A 19777-nucleotide genomic window follows, 5' to 3' on the forward strand; every position below is an offset into this window, starting at 1 on the left:
ACACCATGCGTTCAATTTTTGAAGCAAAGAAACATGCATTTACTGACACACTGTGTGAAAACTATAAAATAAAAACATTTTTTTTGTACTGCTAATCTGATGTTTTCTCACATTTTAACATACTCTAATACTAGTTATTACTCACTCACTCAAGTTTTTGTTTAAAAAAAAAAAAAACCCTGTTAATTACAGTCTATTAACAACTGGCAGTCAATTTACACTCAGTCATGTTACTGCAGATCAGGTTTATCAAGAACAGCAAAGTTACAGTAATGGTATGAACGTCAGCGTATGGGATGGTGCATAAGTGTCCACTGTGTTGGCTGATATGGAACTAAAACAACAAAATCCATGAATATACAAGAGAACAGCTGTAGAATAGCTGTCCACTGTAGTGACCACTATGCATGAAAGGGTTAAATTTTTATGAATTTGTTAAATCTTTTTTTTTCCCCATTTACTTTTAATGCAGAAAATTTCACATGTCTGTAGCAGGAAAACTATTGGTTTAATTCCTATCAAATTGGGTTTATAGATTGCCGGTGACCCAGAATAGATGTGGATTCATCTTGGGAAAAGTAGGTCAGAGTTCAAAGTTTTTATGAATTTTTAAAATCTTTTTTCTTCTCCCATTTACTTATAATGCGCAAAATTTCAAATGTCTATAAAAACATCTATTTTGTTTCAATTTACTTCAAACTTGGCACATATCTAGAGGTAATTGATATGCTGACATCAGCACACATATAGACATGATGACATCAGACATAAACATGATGACATCAGCTGGATCGATGCCAAAATAAGTTACAATATGTGCAAGGAGTGGGGTTTGTTGTGAGCTGGCACTGCCTGTTTAAATATGTATATCCTCCTGAGACCCAGTAAGTAAAAGTTTTTTAAATTTGATTTTATTTGGAATGTTCTTTGCAGTGGATGGCTTTTGTTTTAAATATTTCATTAAAGAGAATATTTTAAATAGTACATGTAAATATACAGTAGTACACAACATGGCAATAGGGGTATTTTAAGCATTTTTTTTTTTTTTTTTCATTGATGTCAGAATTGTTCTTTTATTATTGTTTATGCACACTTAAAATGATCAACATAATTGTAACTTTAATCTTTTACTCACATGTTTAGGGTGCCACAGTAAAATCTGTCCACCACCATTGACATTTGTTGGAGTACAAGACTGAATACAACAAACTGATAAATTCACGTGTATTAAAATGTAATCTGATTTGAATTTGAGTGATTGAAATAACTTTGTAAAAAGTAGCTTTTAGTGCTAATATTTGAGTAAAACTAATTTAAAACTAATTAAAAAGTATTACATTTGAATTTAAAAGTGATATGATATTGAGACTCAATTTTGACATTATTATTTCTGTTCTAAAATGAACATAAAAGGGCTACAATAACGTTAGAACTGCTTCTCTTTTTTCTCAGCCTAAAATCTGAACCTATACACAAGTATATGGGTTGGTGTATGAGAAGGAAGGGGGAGAGACACTGTTTTGTAACCAGATTTCACAATCCACAAATCAGCAAGCCACCATTATATGTCAACCAGTTCACTGTCATTCATTCATTGCCAGAAACGTCAACCACAGAGAAGACCATATTTATTATTAACAGATTGAAACAAAGCTCTGAATCTCCATGAGAGTTTTTTTTTTCTATTGAGTCACAACCTACTCCTAAACACAATGGTCTAAATCCAGCCCCATCGAAATTATTACAGCAATATATCAAGACAAAACAAACACCTTTCATACACACAAATACATACAAATAAATATATATGATATCTAACTGTATACTATAGAAGAAAATTCAAGATTATGAAGGGTGCAACAACAATTTCAGTGCAAATTTAGAACCAGTCACATTAAGCAGATGGATTGTTTTTTCAATCCTTTAAAATAAATTTAAGTTTGTTATATAAGCAAGAAGTTCTGACAGTTTCAGGTCCTTCTGTAAATAATTCCATGAAGAAACTGCAGTGTATTGAAAAACTGTTTTACTAAATTCTGCTCTGACTCTGGGAGCTACCATTTGTAGGATTTTCTAAGTGAGCAGACCGTATTGGTTTTGGGTTTTACACATGTATACGACCTAAATAATGTAATATATGGGCTATTTGTAATTTGTACCCGTAAATTTGACTGTTAAATCAATTCAATTTTTCAATGAATAAAACATGACTAAGAACACATCTGAGAAACAAATTCTAATTGTTGTTAGAATTTAACTACTCCACACTAAACTGGCATCAGCATATATGTGAAAAGTCCATTTTACTAAATAAACACATAAGGATGGAGCTGTATTTAGCTAAGATAGAAATGACAAAACAAGAACGGGCACACTGAGAACTTTTATCTGAGGAAACCATCTGGCCATGTGTGACCACAAAGGGAGAGAAGTAAAAAGGTTGACCAGTCAGGAAACACACACATTCACAGTCCAAAGCTTGAAAACACACACACACACACACACACACACACACACACACACACACACACACACACACACACACACACACACACACACACTAAATGGCTCCTATTATCTCCACTGTTTCCCTGGAGAACAGGACAGGTTTACTGCTGTGAATGACACATAAAGTGTAAAACTGACCCTTTACAAAAATACTTTTGGTGCCTTAAGTGTCATTTTCCTTCTTTGTTTGACTTTGGTAACATGCAAGAAAAAGTGTTAAGGAGGGCAGAAAAATATGCTATCACCATCTAACCTCAACCTCTGCCCTAGCAAGAATTAAGAAAATATTTATTTAATGTATTTTAAGTTTTTAAGACTTTAAGTGCTTGTGTAGAACTTATATAAAGGTGCGCAATAGGGACAAACTTGAAATGTTTAATTTGCATTTCATACATTTATTACCATAAAGTAACCCTCGGAGATCAAGAACCATTTTTGTGGGACCAGACCTGTACTGGTTTATTTAGTATTTCTATAGTATTGGTCAGAATTAGGTGTCAAGCATAATCTGATTCAGGACCTCCAACCAGCTCATTTAAAATCACAATTTTCACAAATAATAATAATAGTGTCAAAATGTGATTGTTTTTACTTTGTAACTCAGACAAAAGCAGTTGCTAAGTTTTTGGGTTTTTTTTTTCTTATTTAGAAAATGTAATGAAGTTTATTTCCACATGAATTATAGCTGTATCTAGCCTCTCTGAAGCAAAGTAGATCCATTCATTAGCTCAAAGTAGGAAATTATGATAAATCAGTGGTGCAAAAATACAATATTTTTCATTTTCACATGCCTGTTAAATGTTTTGTACCATTGTGATCTGTAAATTGTAATGCACATGTGCAAATAGTAAGCTGAGGCATAATATTACTAAAATTGCACTGATTTTTCTTTAGAAATTTCAGGTTGTTCATGGTTGTTCGGATTCACACTCCTCATGTAATGTAATTTTTGTTTTTTTGGAGTTGTCATTATTTATAGGTTATTATGCTGTTATTTTACTGGTCCAGCCCACTTCAGTTTGGGCTGTGTGTGGCCCCTGAATTTTCATGCCCCTTGGTCTAAAAATATTCACTAAGAAGCCTTTACATGTGCACATAAAAGCTACGTAATATCACTGAAAAGCTGAGGAACTCCACTTTACTTTTTTTTTTAAAGCATATGTGTAGAATAGTGGTTGAAAAATACTGAACAAATTAGAAAAAATGCCATTTAAGCCACAGATGATTGCCTTAGAACAGGGGTGTCAAACTCATTTTAGTTCAGGGGCCACATTCAGCTAAATTTGATCTGAAGTGGGCTGAACCAGTAAAATAATTACATAATAATATATAAATAATGCTAACTCCAAACTTTTCTCTATATTTTACACTGAAAAAAGTCAAATTAAACAATGAAAATGTTTACATCTACAAACTGTCCTTTCAAACAATGTGAATAACTTGGACAAACTGAAAGAATAAGTGTAATTTTAACAATATTGTGACTCAGTTTATCATTTACACATGTACATTATAACTTACAGATCACAGTGGATCTACAAACACACAAAACATTTAATAACAGGCAAAATATCGTTAAAATTACAATTATTTTTCTTAAGACATTTGAGGTTCTTCACATTTGTTCAAATTATTCACATTTTTTGTGAAATTATACTTTATTTTTGTGTAAATACATGAAAATATTTACATTTACAAAGAGAAAAAATTGGAGTTGTGAGTATTTATAAATTATTATGATAGTATTTTACTGGTCTGAGCCAGTGGAGATTGAATTGTTCTGAATGTGGAACCTGAACTAAAAGGATTGTTAATTTCTTAATATTAATTTTTGCATTTCACAAATTCATCCCAAGGGCCGGACCGGACCCTTTGGCGGCCGGATTTGGCCCCCGGGCCTCATGTTTGACACCTGTGTTTTAGAGGATTAAAAATGTAATTACACATTATTATATGTACATGAAAAATAGTATTGTGTTACAAGGTAGAGACAAGGAGACTAATCTATTTTTAACTTAGATGTAATGATTTGATGTAAAATAATGAAAGGTGCCAGCAGCCTTAGACAAGGTCTGAGGGAGAACTAACACAAGACTTTGCTGCAAAACCCAGTCCAGGGTCTCATCCTTCACTCACTGGTCCATGTGGAGGAGCATCATAATAAGATGGGGTCCGGTGCGCTTTATCCGGTAGCCCATAATTCCTAGCAGCCTCCCTTTTGGTTGGTAGGCTCTGCCAGTCATCCTCCCATTGAAGGCTTATGCGTCACGATAAGGGCGGACGGAGCCGTGGAGCACACAGCCTGTGTCGGCAGAGGCTGAGGGTGCCGCCTAAAAGCGTGCCTAGTCATTGGATACGTGTTGTTGCTAGGGGCGTGGGTTGAGTCGTGATATATCTTAGTTTTGCAAACCTCAAACAGGTGAAATTTAGACAGGCATTAGTCGACTCACCCGGACCCGAAAAGATGCACCGAGAACTGTGTGTTCCGACCTGAGGAAAGTGTGCCGCAGTGAGCATAATCTGATAAGCGCTTCTGTGCGTCCTGCGCTCCGCTCCGCTCCAGGCTGCGCTCAGGAGGAAAAAGTACGTGCGGAGAGTTAAAGGAACAATGCAGAGATGCTGAGGTCACACTTCTCGGAGCTGATTCAGATTTTCACCCGGAACTCCGGCTATTTATTTGCATCCTCCCCAGGCCGGGCTGGTCAGTGTTTACAGGAGCAGACAGCTGTGCGTTCAGCGGCTCCGTGATGTGGACGGATTAAAGCCCAGACATCCTGGTCTTTCCACTGGAGGCCAGTGATCTGACGGCGGAACAAATTACATTTTTGTAGTTATGCGCCGGAGCGGGGACATTATGCAATGTGGAGGGAGTGATTTTCGTGAGCTCATAGGTTGAACTGGCAATGACATCAGGCTTAACTTGAATAGCTTTACTGCAGCAAGGTGGACCAGGGCGGGAGGTGGCAAGGTGCGATGCACGCAGCTTCCGTGCAGGACATTTTCTGGGGATGTTCAGTGCCCTAAACAAATTGAAGGCATAGGGCCATATCTCCTACGCTGGCGAACTGCGTCACTGCATGCAAGTGTTGCAGGTAGGCAGCAAACTCTCCCACAATCCGGAGAGAACCATGCTGATCATCCTCTTTACGCAATGTCGCCGGTAAGTGTTGAATAATTTACCGGGGATGGATTCGGCGGACGATTCAAGTATAGATCCGCCACTAGGATCCACATTTTCCTCAGCCCCTAATTTAGACTCGGACATTAATGCAAATGCCTGTAGGCCTATTTATGAGAACGGGGCAGACCACAATGTCAACATCCAAAACGCGGCCCTGCGCGGGGCGAGTGACCCGAGCGCGTACCCCTCCACGGGATACAGGGGGCTGATCCGACAGAGGTTCATCCGGAGAAGTTTGTGGGTGTCAGACTCCGAGGAGCCGCCGGTGGACACGCAGGACTGTACCCACGCCAGCCCGGTGCTCAGCATTGACCTGCGCACCATCGTGGGTCGGAGCCGGACCCGAGCTCTCCACGGAACCCGCGCCCAGGAGAGTTCCAGCACGGAGAGCCAGGTGGGGTTGAAGGACAGCGCCACGGAGAGTGTGAGCGCAGACGAGGACAAGGGAGACAAGAGCGAACCAGAGCCAAAGGTGGAGGTTATCCCCCCGGATGTCACAGGGAAGGCAGGAAGTGACGAGAATGAAGAGGAGCCAGGGATGAAGGCTGTGTCCACCTCACCAGGGGGGCGCTTCCTCAAGTTTGACATCGAGCTGGGGAGGGGGTCCTTCAAGACGGTCTATAAAGGTCTTGACACTGACACCTGGGTGGAGGTGGCATGGTGTGAACTCCAGGTGGGTTCACTCATCACATCAGACCAACATGTGTATTAAACCTTTTCTTAGGTATCTGTTACCTCATTTTATCAGATTTGAGGCGTTGTCATGTTCAGTGTTTGACCCTGCGCACAACCAGGGTCCTTATAGGGGTCTTATGGATGCCCTGCAGAGAGAAGAACAGCATAATAGAACAGTACTCAAGCTCTCACAGCAAAGATCCTCATAAATGATTATCCTCTGTGGTACCTTTAACATTTATAACCAACCTAAACACTAGGTTTTGCCATGTCATTTAGAGTAATAGAGTGGTGATACTTTGACACAACTCAGCATTTACAGGGTGAAACACTGTTCCATTTGATTGTTTTATGTTTTTATAGCTTCATATTTCTGTGTTTGGGGTAAAAATGTGCTTGACCCTACCTGTTTACACTATGTTTGTTAATGAGCGATGACAGGATATTTGTTCTCATTGTGGAACAAAGGTAAGTTGCTGTTACAGACCAAAAAGACAGGCTGACTGTCACTCCAGTAGTGACTTTCTTTTTGTCAGCGCTCACATTGCATCAGCTTCTCATGAACTTGATCTTGTTGCATTTTATAACTCACAGCCCTGTTATCAGCTTGTAGTTTTGTTTCACCCAGGAGGTCTTGTAGCTAACATTTTTTTTTTTTTTTAAGTAACTCTTTTCTATTGAATCCTTTTACTGAAATGGAACTAAACTGAGGCAATTCTGCAGTCGTACCCACACAGTATTTGTTGTGAATCCCGACAGTAGATAAAATGAATGACACTTTAACCGGTCAGATTTTTCTTACATATAGTAGCTAATGTTTGCACATGCTTCATAACAGTGACAGCTTACTTTGTCACTAATCTGTGCATGTGGTAATCTAATGATCAGTTTAGATGCTATCCATGTGATGTACAGATTAGCCTGTAGACAGACCTACAGACAGGGGCCAGCCTTTCACAGCTCAAACTGTGTTCTTCACTCTGTCCCAAGCAAATTCCTGACAGAGGATTTGAAGAAGACTAAGTTAAATTTGCTTTGTTGTGCTGTAATAGATAGATAGATAGATAGATAGATAGATACATAGATACATAGATACATAGATACATAGATGAAACACTAAAACCAACCTTAAAACACACACACACACATACACACACACACACACACACACACACACACATACATATGCATGTATATTGTGGTCCTACTTGTGTATTAGAGTCTAGACAGTAGTAATTAAGATGAGACAGCGCCTCACAATGATCTTCGACTCTTTAATATACATGAAATTTCCTTAATGATCTTAACATTTGTGAACTTGAGACTCAGATGTGCAGAGCTGAATATTTTGATTTAACGTGGCTTCATAGTGAGCAGAGCTGGTGCTGTTTTCATTTTCTTACTCCTGCAGAATCCAGGGCCGGTCAGGACTCCACCAGTTTCAGACATGCAGCTAAAATTCTTTTTACATTTTGCTTATCTCATAGCTCCCACTGGCGACAACTGCTATATATACATACATAAATTAAGCTGAGTATATGAGTTATGTTTATGCTAGCACTATAATGTAATGTGGCTCATTTGGACTTGAAACCTCATTTAATTGTTGATGGGTTCATTAACATCAGAATCCAATCTACTGAGCATATAACAACATGACTATAACCGTATGTTATGTGCTTTTGTGACTTTTATTTACAATTAGCCAATATTGCTATATTGAAATATATACAAATTACATTTCTGTAGTGCTTAGGGTCAGTTTAAAGGGACTTAATTTCTCTGGTTGTACCGATATATTATTAACTGGAATTACTAGTGGAAGAGTTTCTTCTGTGGTGGACGGACACCACATACAGGCAGTATTAAGCAGAGTGCGTACACTATGTGTGTATTTGCGTAGGTGCGGTGTCTGAGCAGGGTCTTAGGGGAGATCTAATGATGATTCAACCACCCTGTCCCAAGAGGTCAGGCCTTGCCCTTCAGAGCTTCAGTGCCTGTGTGTCTCTCTAAAAAAACGGTGTTTACTGTCGTGCATATACACTGTGTAACATTTAATGAAACCCAAAGAATGATGCAGCAGAAAACACACATGGTTCCAAAAGGCTTTATAAATCAGGATGGGCTGTTGTAGAATAGGACAGACTTCTTGTTATGCTACTAAGTCATCCTCTAAAAGATGATTAAATGTCTGCTGAGGATGTTGTTTTACTTCAAATTAGTAAATTATACAGCAAGATTTAGTGAAAATCCAAAACACTTTTTACTGGCTTGAGATCTGTCTGCCTGCCTGCCTTAATATTTGTCTTGTTTGATGGGCTGGTAATGAATACTAAACATAAACTTAGTGCGTTTGTGGTGTTACCACACAGATGTGTCTGGAGAGTGAATCCTGCTGATGCAGCCCTCTGCATCAAGGGGGAGAGAGAGAGGAGAGAGAGAAAGGGTGGGTTCAGCTAAGGACAATGTGCAAGACGTGTAGTATTTAATACACAGCAAAACAAGGATTCTTTATTTATAGTATCTGCAGCAACACTGTGTCCTTACCATTCTATTAAATAGCATTAGTGCCGCTAATGTTTCTTTTTATTGTGGTACATGGTATGTTGTAAGTGCCACACCCTCTTTAGATCTCCTCTCGGCATAGTGTTTTTAATAACCGGTAAATTATCCCAGAAAACTGGACAGTGTTAATGATGAGATGGAAATGACATATGGATTGATTGTATGAAGAAGTTAAAGCAATGTACGTGTCACAAAGCTGCAGGAAATGGCAGATGCAGAAGACAGCACACTGCATAGGTCATTATAGGCTGTGAATGAAACCTGATTCCACAGCATTAGTCAATAATCAATGAGACGGACCATAGGGCATTTTGACTACCAGACATTTGAAGTACTGAATGCAGTGTCATTATGTCTAATACAATGTGTCTAAGAAGAAAGACGAAGAGAAAATGTGCAGGCCATGTGACATTTTTCCTGGTCATTGGCTTGTATCTGCCCTGCTGACTGGAGAGAAACAGAAATGTAGTGGATGTTTGCTGTCAGCTGTTTCACTATTTATACAACAGTTCAGGGAAGGCAGGGGCCAAAATATTGATCCAGTATACACAGATTCACCCAGCATTAGCTACCTAAAGAAGTAAGAGTTAAACCATTGTGAATTGTGTTGAACTGCTTATCTTTATGTCTTTGTCTTGGTGATAAAAAATAATTTTCTTTTCAGTTTGCAGTGTAAAACTGTTAATGTTCCATCCTGTCTTATTCTTTATAACATTAAGCACATTTGACGTGTACAGATTAGAAATGCGATTAAAGCTTGTGTTTATCTGTCATGACAGCTGTGTGGCTCCACGCCTCTACAGATTAAATTTGACTTTTACTTGTCTGTTTTTTTAAATGTATTCAACTAGCAGTCCTTAGGTGGTTCAGTGTTGTGTGTGTTATATACACCAGTGATAATGAGAGTAAATGGTTTGGACCCCCATGTTTACCCACTCGAAATGCCAAGGCTGTGTTCAGTCTAAACAGGAACCTCAGGCAAATTGAACAGAACTTCTCTCCTGAAGCAATAAAATGTGATTCAAAAGAATTTTTATCAATCCCATCAGCTTGTTTTATTAGAAAAACACAATGAGAAATTCTTCACCACCTCTCAAACTTGTTAAATCTGTACAAATTGATGACTGCTGGTGCTTATTCTCTGATAAGTCTCTGGAGAACTGTGAAAAATGAGTTGGCAAACTTCATTCAATTCATTCTCATTAAAAAATATTAATTGTCTTTTCCATTTTCCCAAGGAACGGAAACTGTCCAAAGCAGAAAGACAGCGGTTCAAAGAGGAGGCGGAGATGTTAAAGGCCCTTCAACATCCCAATATTGTGCGGTTTTATGACTTCTGGGAATCACCGGTGAAAGGGAAGAAGTGTATTGTTCTGGTGACAGAGCTAATGACCTCAGGGACACTAAAAACGTAAGACTCCAAATTAAAAATATTTCCTAGAATTATTTTTCCTGGAATATTGACTTATCTTTGTGTGTTCCCCTTCTTATGTGTCCTTTTTAACCACATATATGACTGCAAATTTAATTTTGCATCTTAAGGCACTTTATGTACTATAACAATATTCTTGTGGTTTTTATGAGTCACTTTAGACCATCTTTAAAATCATTAACTATTAGATTGACTGCATCATGTGTATCATATTTCATGTTAACTGAGTGACACACTACAGCAGATCATGTGAGACAGTGGGAAGATAAAAACAGAAACTCTGAGCTTTGTCCGAATTATTTATAAGATGAATTTTTTGGCTCTCAGCTTAGTTAATTAAGAATTCAAATTATTCCAACTTGCATTATAGGGAGCACAATAAAAAAGAGATTAAGGCAGTCGAAATGAGAGGATTAGTTTGAAAACAGACTTAGTCTCCAGAGACTGTGTTTGCAGCTTGTGCTCAATACACAACATCACTTTGCAGCAGAGAAACTGTTCACTGAAAACAGTTTATAAGCACAATAACCAACAGGGGACAGACCATGATATCTCAATCTCCACATTTACTCTGTACCGTGTTTTTTAATGTACCAACTGGAACATCTCTGCCATAGTCTTTTTAATATCCTCCCACAGGTATCTGAAGCGCTTTAAAGTGATGAAACCAAAAGTTCTTCGGAGCTGGTGCAGACAGATTCTCAAAGGCCTCCACTTCCTCCACACCAGGACTCCTCCGATCATCCACAGAGACCTCAAGTGTGACAACATCTTCATCACTGGTCCGACAGGCTCTGTCAAAATAGGAGACCTGGGCTTAGCAACACTCAAGAGGGCGTCCTTCGCTAAAAGTGTTATTGGTTAGTCATTAGAAAGTCACAAAGTTAATTGTCTTTGAACTGTGGGGAATTGCAACCAAAAATTAGGACTAGTAGGAGTAGTTTTAGTCATAGTTTTCTCATTGCAGTTAGAGTTGGTCAGTTATTTTTTTTTGCTTATGCCCAAGAAGTTTTGTCTGTCAGCAGAATTAGGCAAAAGCTACCTCACCAATTTTAACAGAACTTGGTGAAAAGAGTGTTCACAGGTCAAAGATGAACAGCTACATTTTGGAGCAGATCACAGGGTTCATGTTAATACAGATATTTCATAAAAGTGAACATTTTCTCTAGTTTTAGGCCTCACCTTCACACCTAAACAGTATTTCATCTCAGTTGGTGACAAAATCTCAGTTTTCAAGACATTTTTGAGATTTTTCTAAGAACTGTACTTCATGTCAAGAGAGAAAACAAGGTGTTTAAGAAACAATGTCATACATGTCTATGAACAGAGGTGAAGGTAGCAATGATATAAAGAACATATACAAACACTAGCACATTGACTCGTGGGGATCCACGAGTTCTAGATGTGGTCGTTTTTATGCTGTTGTGTATTCCTGCATGCTGCACTGCATTTGTCCAGCAGTCACAGCCAAAGCATTCTGGGTATAGCAACATAATTGTAAGGCTATTGTATTCTAAAATTGCTAATATCTCCCAAAATACTGGTCCTATCAACTTGCCATTTTTGCCTGTCTGTTCCTTGACCAAAAATACGTAAGTATACCAAACTGCAGCAGTCAGCTCTCTCCGGATTTTGTGTGAATCTTGAGACACACACACATGCATGCACACAGAGGCCACTTGGCTTTCATAATCTAGATGAGAGAAAAGAAGTACACTCTCTTTGAACACTATGGTTTTACATATCAGTACACCAAAAAAATCACCTGGTCATTACCAGGTTTCTAAAATTATTTAATTCTAATCTCTAGTGAGAAACAACACACGACAGATTTTACCGTGCAATTCTGTTTTTAACAAAAATGAAGCCAAAATGGAGAAGCAGTGCATGAAAGATTTCTGACTGCTTCCATTGGAAAGCAGATACCTTTAATTTAGTAATTATCACCTTTCACCACTGTCACCACCTCTATAAAAGTGGAATTTTTTAGCAGTTTGCTGGAATGAGGCTGTCAGATGTGTATTAACACAATACCAAAGATGAAAGACATCAGCAGTGAGCTCAGAGAACCAATTTCTGCTGCCCATCAGTCTGGGAAAGCCATTTATAATCAGTTTGAAAGCCATCATTTAACAGTGAGTAACATTATTCACAAGTGGAGAACATTCAAGACTATTGCCAATCTACCTAAGAGTGAATGTCCCAGCAAATTCACACCATGGTCAGACCATGGAATACTCAGAGAAATAGCAAAAAAAACAACCCTAACCTATGTTAAATGTTAAAGTTCATGACGGTACAACTGTGTCTTGTTTGGAAGGGTTTCCAGGAGAAAGCCTCTTGTCTATAAATGATTATGGCAACATGGCTCAGGTTTGTAAAGTTGTATCTTAACAAACCTCAAGATTTGTGGAATAATATCCCCAGATAGACAAGAACAAAGTGGAGGTATTTGCACCTAATGCAGAGGCCCATCAAACACAGCTAATCAGCAGAAACACCTCATGCCACAGAATTCAAAGAGTGTTTACTGTCTTTTTCTCATGACTGTAGGTTTCTTCACACATGGTTAGTCATTGCAGTTATAAGATCATTCAGATGGAAGTGTATGACCTATAGTAGATCACTGTCAGCAGGGACACATTTGTACCGGTGTGGTGAATTTTATATAACATAAAGAATACACTCCAAAAAACCTGAACCATCAATTTGAAGTTAACCTTTGCTGCTCAGTATCATGACAGACTAAACCTGTGTGTCTGCTGCCAATCTTGTCTGATCCACAGTGTTCATGGTTTAACATTCATTAGAAATGGTTTGTCATTTTTGGGTCTCCTGAGCAAAGGAATGATCTGTAAAATGCAGGAAGACTGAAGGTGGACAGTTAAGAATGTGTAGTTTAAATTAACCAGTGTCACCAATGATGAGGAGGTAAACACTGATCCAAATGTATAGTCTAATAATACTGTTGAAGCAGAAACAGAGTGGACTGTTTCCAGTGGTGGGGGTCTGTGTTCTCTGAGTACCCTTCAAGTTTACATTGTGACCAACGTTGCACATTTTAAACAATGTTCTGCAAATATGATATTTTTAACTTCACTGTGGAAGGTGAACATGTTCTCAAAAGATTTTATGCTAAGAATCATGAAATTGCTGTTTTTTTTTATTTTGAATGACCTTACATTATTGTACTGAAATTGCACACCCCATAAAATAGTGTGTGAGCTTTGTTTTGTAACTAACCTTGTCTTCAAGGTGAAAAAATATAAGTTACACAACTTGATTAAGCCGACATGTTGAATTTCAGTTCCTGACACTCGTATTGATTGCACTGAAATAGGATGAAACACCAATAACTGCTGGTGAGTTTATCATTCATCATCCTGTCTTGAATTAATTCTCCAGGCACTCCAGAGTTCATGGCCCCGGAGATGTATGAGGAGCACTACGATGAGGCTGTGGATGTGTATGCCTTTGGGATGTGTTTGCTGGAGATGGCCACTTCAGAGTATCCGTACTCTGAATGTCAAAACGCTGCTCAGATCTACCGCAAAGTCACCAGTGTGAGTATCTTACATGTTAAGGATTCAAAGCATTTTATTGTCATGTGTAGAGTAAAAAAACAGGTTTTCCTCTACAATGAAAATCTTACTTTGCCATCCACACTGAATGCCACGAGAATTTCGATAAGTGTAAGACACAGTGTACACAGTCATGTACACTTCTGCTTCCACATCTGTCCAAGCCCTTACCCAGTTACAACTTGCTTTTAACACTGTCCAACAAAATTTTCATGACTTAAGACTGATTCTAAATGCAGATAAAACAAAAGTCATGATGTTCTCAAATTCAAGGTCTCGACTCTCAAACCTACCTTCACTGATCACTACTCAGGGAACTCAGATAGAACTTGTCCCGACCTATAAATATCTCGGTATTTTAATTGATAGCTCCCTTTCTTTTTCCTGCTCATATTCAGCAGCTTGTTAAAAAAGTAAAACTAAAACTTGACTTCTTCTTTCGAATAGAATCATGTCTCTCTTTTGAATAAAGAAGGAGACTGGTTTCAGCTACATTTCTGTCTGTGTTGGACTACAGTGATATCTTGTATATGCATGCCTCCTCCCACAGCTTACAGTCACTGGACACTGTGTATCATGGAGCTCTCAGGTTCATCACCAATTTCAAATCTCTCACTCATCATTGTTTGCTTTATGCTGGATGTTGGACGGTCTTCTTTGTCGGCTCGCAGACTTAGTCACTGGTGTATTTTATTTCGAAGTCTATTCTAGGTCTGCTCCCATCCTACCTTTTGACCTCCATCAGTTGGAGAACCACAGAGACTTATAATCTTCATTGTCAGGATCTGTTCTTTTTGTCTGCTCCTAAAGTTAGAACTGAACAGGGGAAAAGGCCTTCAGATTTGCGGCTCCATTCACCTGGAACGAGCTACAAAAAGACCTGAAACTTAAAGATCTGGTTTCGTTGGACAATTTTAAGAGGATGTTGTATGTCTTAGAGAGGGAGACATCTGGCTGCAGGTGTTTTATCTGACACACTTTATCTTCACCTCGTGGGCAATTGTAGCAAAGTTGACGTTGGAAGGTTTGACTTGATTTTGTGTTTTTTATGTATTGAAAACTTGTTTTCGTTTTTCTGTATGAAAGTGTGTGTCTGTAGCTATTTAATGTACTGCTGCCCGTCTTGGCCAGGACACTCTTGGAAAAGAGATTTTTAATCTCAATGAGGTTTTCCTGGTTAAGTAAAGGGAAAATAAAAAAAATAAAAAAGTATAAGTATAAAAATTTAAATAGAATAATTTAACTAGGAAATTAAAACAACCAAAACAAAGTGGCATTTAAAAAAGGCGAGCAAAAGAAAATGAGCAAAAACAAAACAAAACAAAAAAAAATAAATATAAATAAATAAATATATATATATATATATATATATATATATATATATATATATATATATATATATGTATATGTATATATATATATATATAAAACTGTTATTACTAAGAGAAAAATATATATTTACATAAATGTGCAATATCTGGGTAATTATGCAAACTCTCAGAGGTGAATGGTGTACAACATGTGCAAAACTGCCTGAGATATGTAAGATGTTAAATGTGCAAGACTGTCAGAGAGGAACAGTATGAAAAATATATCATATTGTTTATATATCACACAATGCAAGAGAGTGTAAGAAACACAAACATTTTCACCAAGCATGACTCACTCACTTCTCTATATTTTGGTACTATATTCACAAATGAATCAAAACAGAACCCACTACATCAACTAAGTAGCTTTAACCTACAGGCCTTTTCAGAATAGGAAAAGCACAGGTGTTACTGATGTCATAACTATTGCTTTGTTCCGTTCAGTGTCCCCAGGAGACCATTCCAGTGAACCGGAATGAGCAAGGTCTGAAACTGATGCACTTAAATGAGATGCAGCCACTTTTAATTATACTAATTACACCTGGTTGTTTTTAACAAGTCAAACTGTCTGCTGTTAAAAGAGGTCATACAGCAGGTAGCATGTAATCAGAGGTACAAAAACTGTTATGTGCACACAACTACTGTAAAGGAAATGCTACCGCAGGGATGCTGCATATCCCTCAGTGAATAAAAGGTTATTGACATTATACAGATTACACTGAAAAAGCCATTAGCAGCCTGCCAGTAAAATCATTGCTGACCAGTGTGAATGACTGTGAGGCAATATATTAATTTGAAGTCCATCATTTTACAGTGAAAAACATTATTCACAGGTGGAGCACATGTCAAACAGTTACTAATCTCCTTAGAAGCAGATATCTGGATAAATTCACACCAAGGTCACACCACGAAATGCTCATGGAAACTGCAAAAAACCCCATAGAGGTGTCAGTGATAAGGTTAAAGTTCAAAAAGACTGGACAATATGACTTATTTAGTCTTGTTTGGAAGGGGTGCCAAGAGAAAGCATCTTCTCTCTAAAAAAAGATCTTTGCAACATTGCTTAGGTTTGCAAAGTTGCATCTCAACAAAGCAGATTAATTGATGTTTCACTGTCTGGGAAAAAAAAACCTAAATTGCACAACTGAAAATTACTCCTTAAGAGAGTTCTTGCTCAGCAAAAATTCAAAATGCAACCTGTTTGCTACTTGTAATATATTAATTGTGAATGTTTTTCTCCAGTCAGCTCTGGCACATAACTTTATTAAACAAAGTGCATGTCTTTAGTTAAGGTCGCCAGAAATCAATCGATTAAAATTTTTAAATATCAATGTCATTGAATAAAAATTAGATTACATTTTTTACTATATTGCGCAGCTCTAAGTATTGTGCACGCAGGAACAGAGGAAATAAGTGTATGTAAATGAATTGTATGTACAATAAAACTGATGTGTTTAGCCTGTTACTTTGTATAACAGAAAATAAAATAGGATCAGTGTGTCATTTTTAGTGTTGAAATGCAACAAAAAGAAAACTGGTCCTTTTAAAACTGTATTTGAAGTTCCTTTATTTTATGACATTACATTTGTTTGCATCTATTTATTTTCATAGAGCACTAGCTTCCATTTCCCAGCAGATTAAATGCTCTTTTAACTGTCTAAACATGAGGTGATCATTTAGTGATTTTAGACATATTAATGCTGCTTTGGTTTGCGCTCTGTTTTCAGGGGGTTAAACCTGCCAGCTACACTAAAGTAAGCGACCCAGAAATTAAGGAAATAATCGGGGAGTGTATCTGTCACAGATCGGAGGAGAGGTGAGTGGAATAATTGCAGTGTGTTGTGTTTAATGCCGTACATTGCATGTTGATCACCGCTGTGTTTGTTGCTGCTGTTGCACTATGACGTTAGTACCAGTATTTTCCTGTGACTGAGCTGACGTTCCCATGTGTTGTGCATGATTAGATCTGACTGTCACAGTGACCTTTGTGCTACCAGTAACTACAGTTTGTTTATTTCTTGCAGGTACTCAATTAAGGACCTTCTTAATCATGCCTTCTTTGCAGAAGATACAGGTGTGAGGGTGGAGCTCAATGAAGAGGATGATGGGAAAAAATCATCCATTGCTCTAAAGCTGTGGGTTGAAGATCCTAAAAAGCTGAAGGGGAAGTACAAGGACACCGGTGCCATTGAATTTACTTTCAACTTGGGGAACGAAGTCCCAGAGGTTGTCGCTCAAGAAATGGTAAACAAATATTTGATTACTGAAAACAGAAGTGTGAATCTTCACTACCCTCGCAGTTCAGTTCAGCTACTCAACTGCTGAACAATTCCCGTTACAATTCAATTAATAGCATCCTCAGTTTTTACCACTCGGCCGAGACGTATTGTCATCATTTTGTCGTCTGTCCATCTGTCTGTCCATCCAATGACATAATCACATTATCTGACAAATGCATTGAGATATTTGCACCAAATTTATATTGTGGATGCATCTTGGCATGGAGCAGAAGCCTTTTGAAAATAGGTCACCTTGACGTACTTTTTCAAGGTCAAATGGCCTTGTGCCTTGTGAAGTTATAATATCCGAGTATTTTCAAATATAAATATATATATGTAATAAGTTTTACACAAAGACAATCTAATCTAAATTATAGCTACATTTGGCCGAGGGGTATTAAAAGTGTGCAACACGTTATGTTCTATATTACTGTTCATGGATACTAATAGTCAGGTAAACCTAAAGTTCATGTTATTACCTCCACCAAGGAGGTTATGTTTTTGTCGGCGTTGGTTTGTCTGTCTGTTTGTCTGTCTGTGTACAAGATAACTCAAAAAGTTACGGATGGATTTGGATGAAAATTTCAGGAAATGTTGATACTGGCACAAGGAAGAAATGATTAAATTTTGGTGGTGATCGAGGGTGGGGGGGGTGGATGGGCCACTGATCTGCCTTGGCGGAGGTCGGCGCTCTACGAGTGTTTTTCTAGAAAAGACAGCGCCGACCTCCACCAAGGCAGATCAGTGGCCCCCCCACACACCCCCATCCCCGATCACCACTAAAATTTAATCATTTGTTCCTAGTGCCAGTATCAACATTTCCTGAAATTTTCATCCAAATCCAGGGCACTGATCTGCCTTGGCGGAGGTCTGCGCTCTCCGAGTGCTCCTAGTTTAGAAAGTGGCTTTAAAAAGACTATAACAAGCTCTAATATACTGTATGTAATAGAATATATCTTTCATTATCTGTGTGAGCTGGCTCATTATGTAAACACTGCAAAAACAAAACATACATCCTTCTATTGTGCGTTACTAGTAGAGCTGGCCTCACAACTCAATATGATTATGATGTATGCATAAGAATGCAATTTTGAATCAAGAAATGTCCTTACATCTAATTGAAAGGGCGATTTGCTGTATGTTTCTGCATGCCTCTATGCTACAGTGAAAGGACTCTGTGTTTTCTAGACTGGCTGATGTGGATATTTCTATTTCTGCTCTTTTTTGACCTTGGCTTTTGTGATACCACACTGACTCACCAACTGCCCTCTTTTGTTGGAAGAGCCAAATGCCAAATGGAAAATACTAATCTATGATTGCTTGAAACGTGTCTGCTAAAATTGAGGTTTTCTTTATCAGTGGGGGGAAAAAAAAGAACAGTGTAACCATAGTAACCATACTTCTACATTACTCCTTAACTCTCCCCTGGTAGAACTGAGATAATTGGTTCAAATAACTGTTAAAAAAAACAATGGAAAAACAATGACGTAATTGTCTGTGATAAATGGTAATATGTAATCAGAGTAAGACATCATATCATTAGGTGGCAGAGGAAATGTGCCACAGCCTCATTTGTTTTATAGTATCAGAACACTATGTCATGTATGTAATAATGCAAGCCACTACCTTTAACCCTTCAGTTAGTGGTCAGACCTGAGATATACTGAATTGATTGTAACCAGACACTGAGTATTGATCTTTGCTCTTCTATTCAAATTGTTGTATTGAAAAAGCAATTTCATGTGGCTTGGGAGGACTGAATGTGTTAAATTACAATCTTGACTTAATTTACCCTGAGCTACAGTGAGTATTTCACCCATGTCCTGCAGGTGGAATCAGGGTTTTTTCTGGACTGTGATGTGAAGATTGTTGGGAAGTCCATTCGAGACCGTGTGGCCCTCATTAAATGGCGGAGGGAACGGACTGTCTCTTCAGGAAATGGTGAGGTAGCTGCGAAGAAGACACAGCAGAACCTACTGCAGGTGCCTGGTAGTGGTGTCCCACAGGGCACCACGTTGGCCACAACAGAGTATGACGACCAAGAGGTGGAGCAACAGACCCTGATCTGCACTGTGCCAACCACAGCATCTACCACATGTGAGAATCTGCACCTAAGAGCACAAATACCTGCATCATACAGTATGATCAGTGTTGGGAAGTTTACTGTTGAAATCTAGTGGATATCA

General features: G+C 38.2%; 1 protein-coding gene across 10 annotated transcripts in view; it reads left to right on the forward strand.

Annotated features, from left to right (window-relative positions):
* Positions 1-4769: 4769 nt before the first annotated feature.
* wnk2 (WNK lysine deficient protein kinase 2) overlaps positions 4770-19777 on the forward strand; it is a 35346-nt gene continuing 20338 nt past the window's right edge. For 9 of the 10 annotated variants that reach the window (XM_030134744.1, XM_030134745.1, XM_030134743.1 and 6 more), the window contains exons 1-7: positions 4772-6362; positions 10168-10340; positions 11001-11221; positions 13767-13924; positions 17040-17128; positions 17337-17556; positions 19421-19688. In XM_030134744.1, coding sequence (XP_029990604.1) covers positions 5694-6362; positions 10168-10340; positions 11001-11221; positions 13767-13924; positions 17040-17128; positions 17337-17556; positions 19421-19688 — 1798 coding nt within the window. In that variant the 5' untranslated portion in view covers positions 4772-5693. Of the gene's footprint in view, positions 6363-10167; positions 10341-11000; positions 11222-13766; positions 13925-17039; positions 17129-17336; positions 17557-19420; positions 19689-19777 lie in introns of all 10 variants that reach the window. The other variant, XM_030134751.1, reaches the window with a different exon arrangement.

The sequence above is a fragment of the Sphaeramia orbicularis genome, chromosome 5 (genome assembly GCF_902148855.1).
Source record: "Sphaeramia orbicularis chromosome 5, fSphaOr1.1, whole genome shotgun sequence".
NCBI lineage: Eukaryota > Metazoa > Chordata > Actinopteri > Kurtiformes > Apogonidae > Sphaeramia > Sphaeramia orbicularis.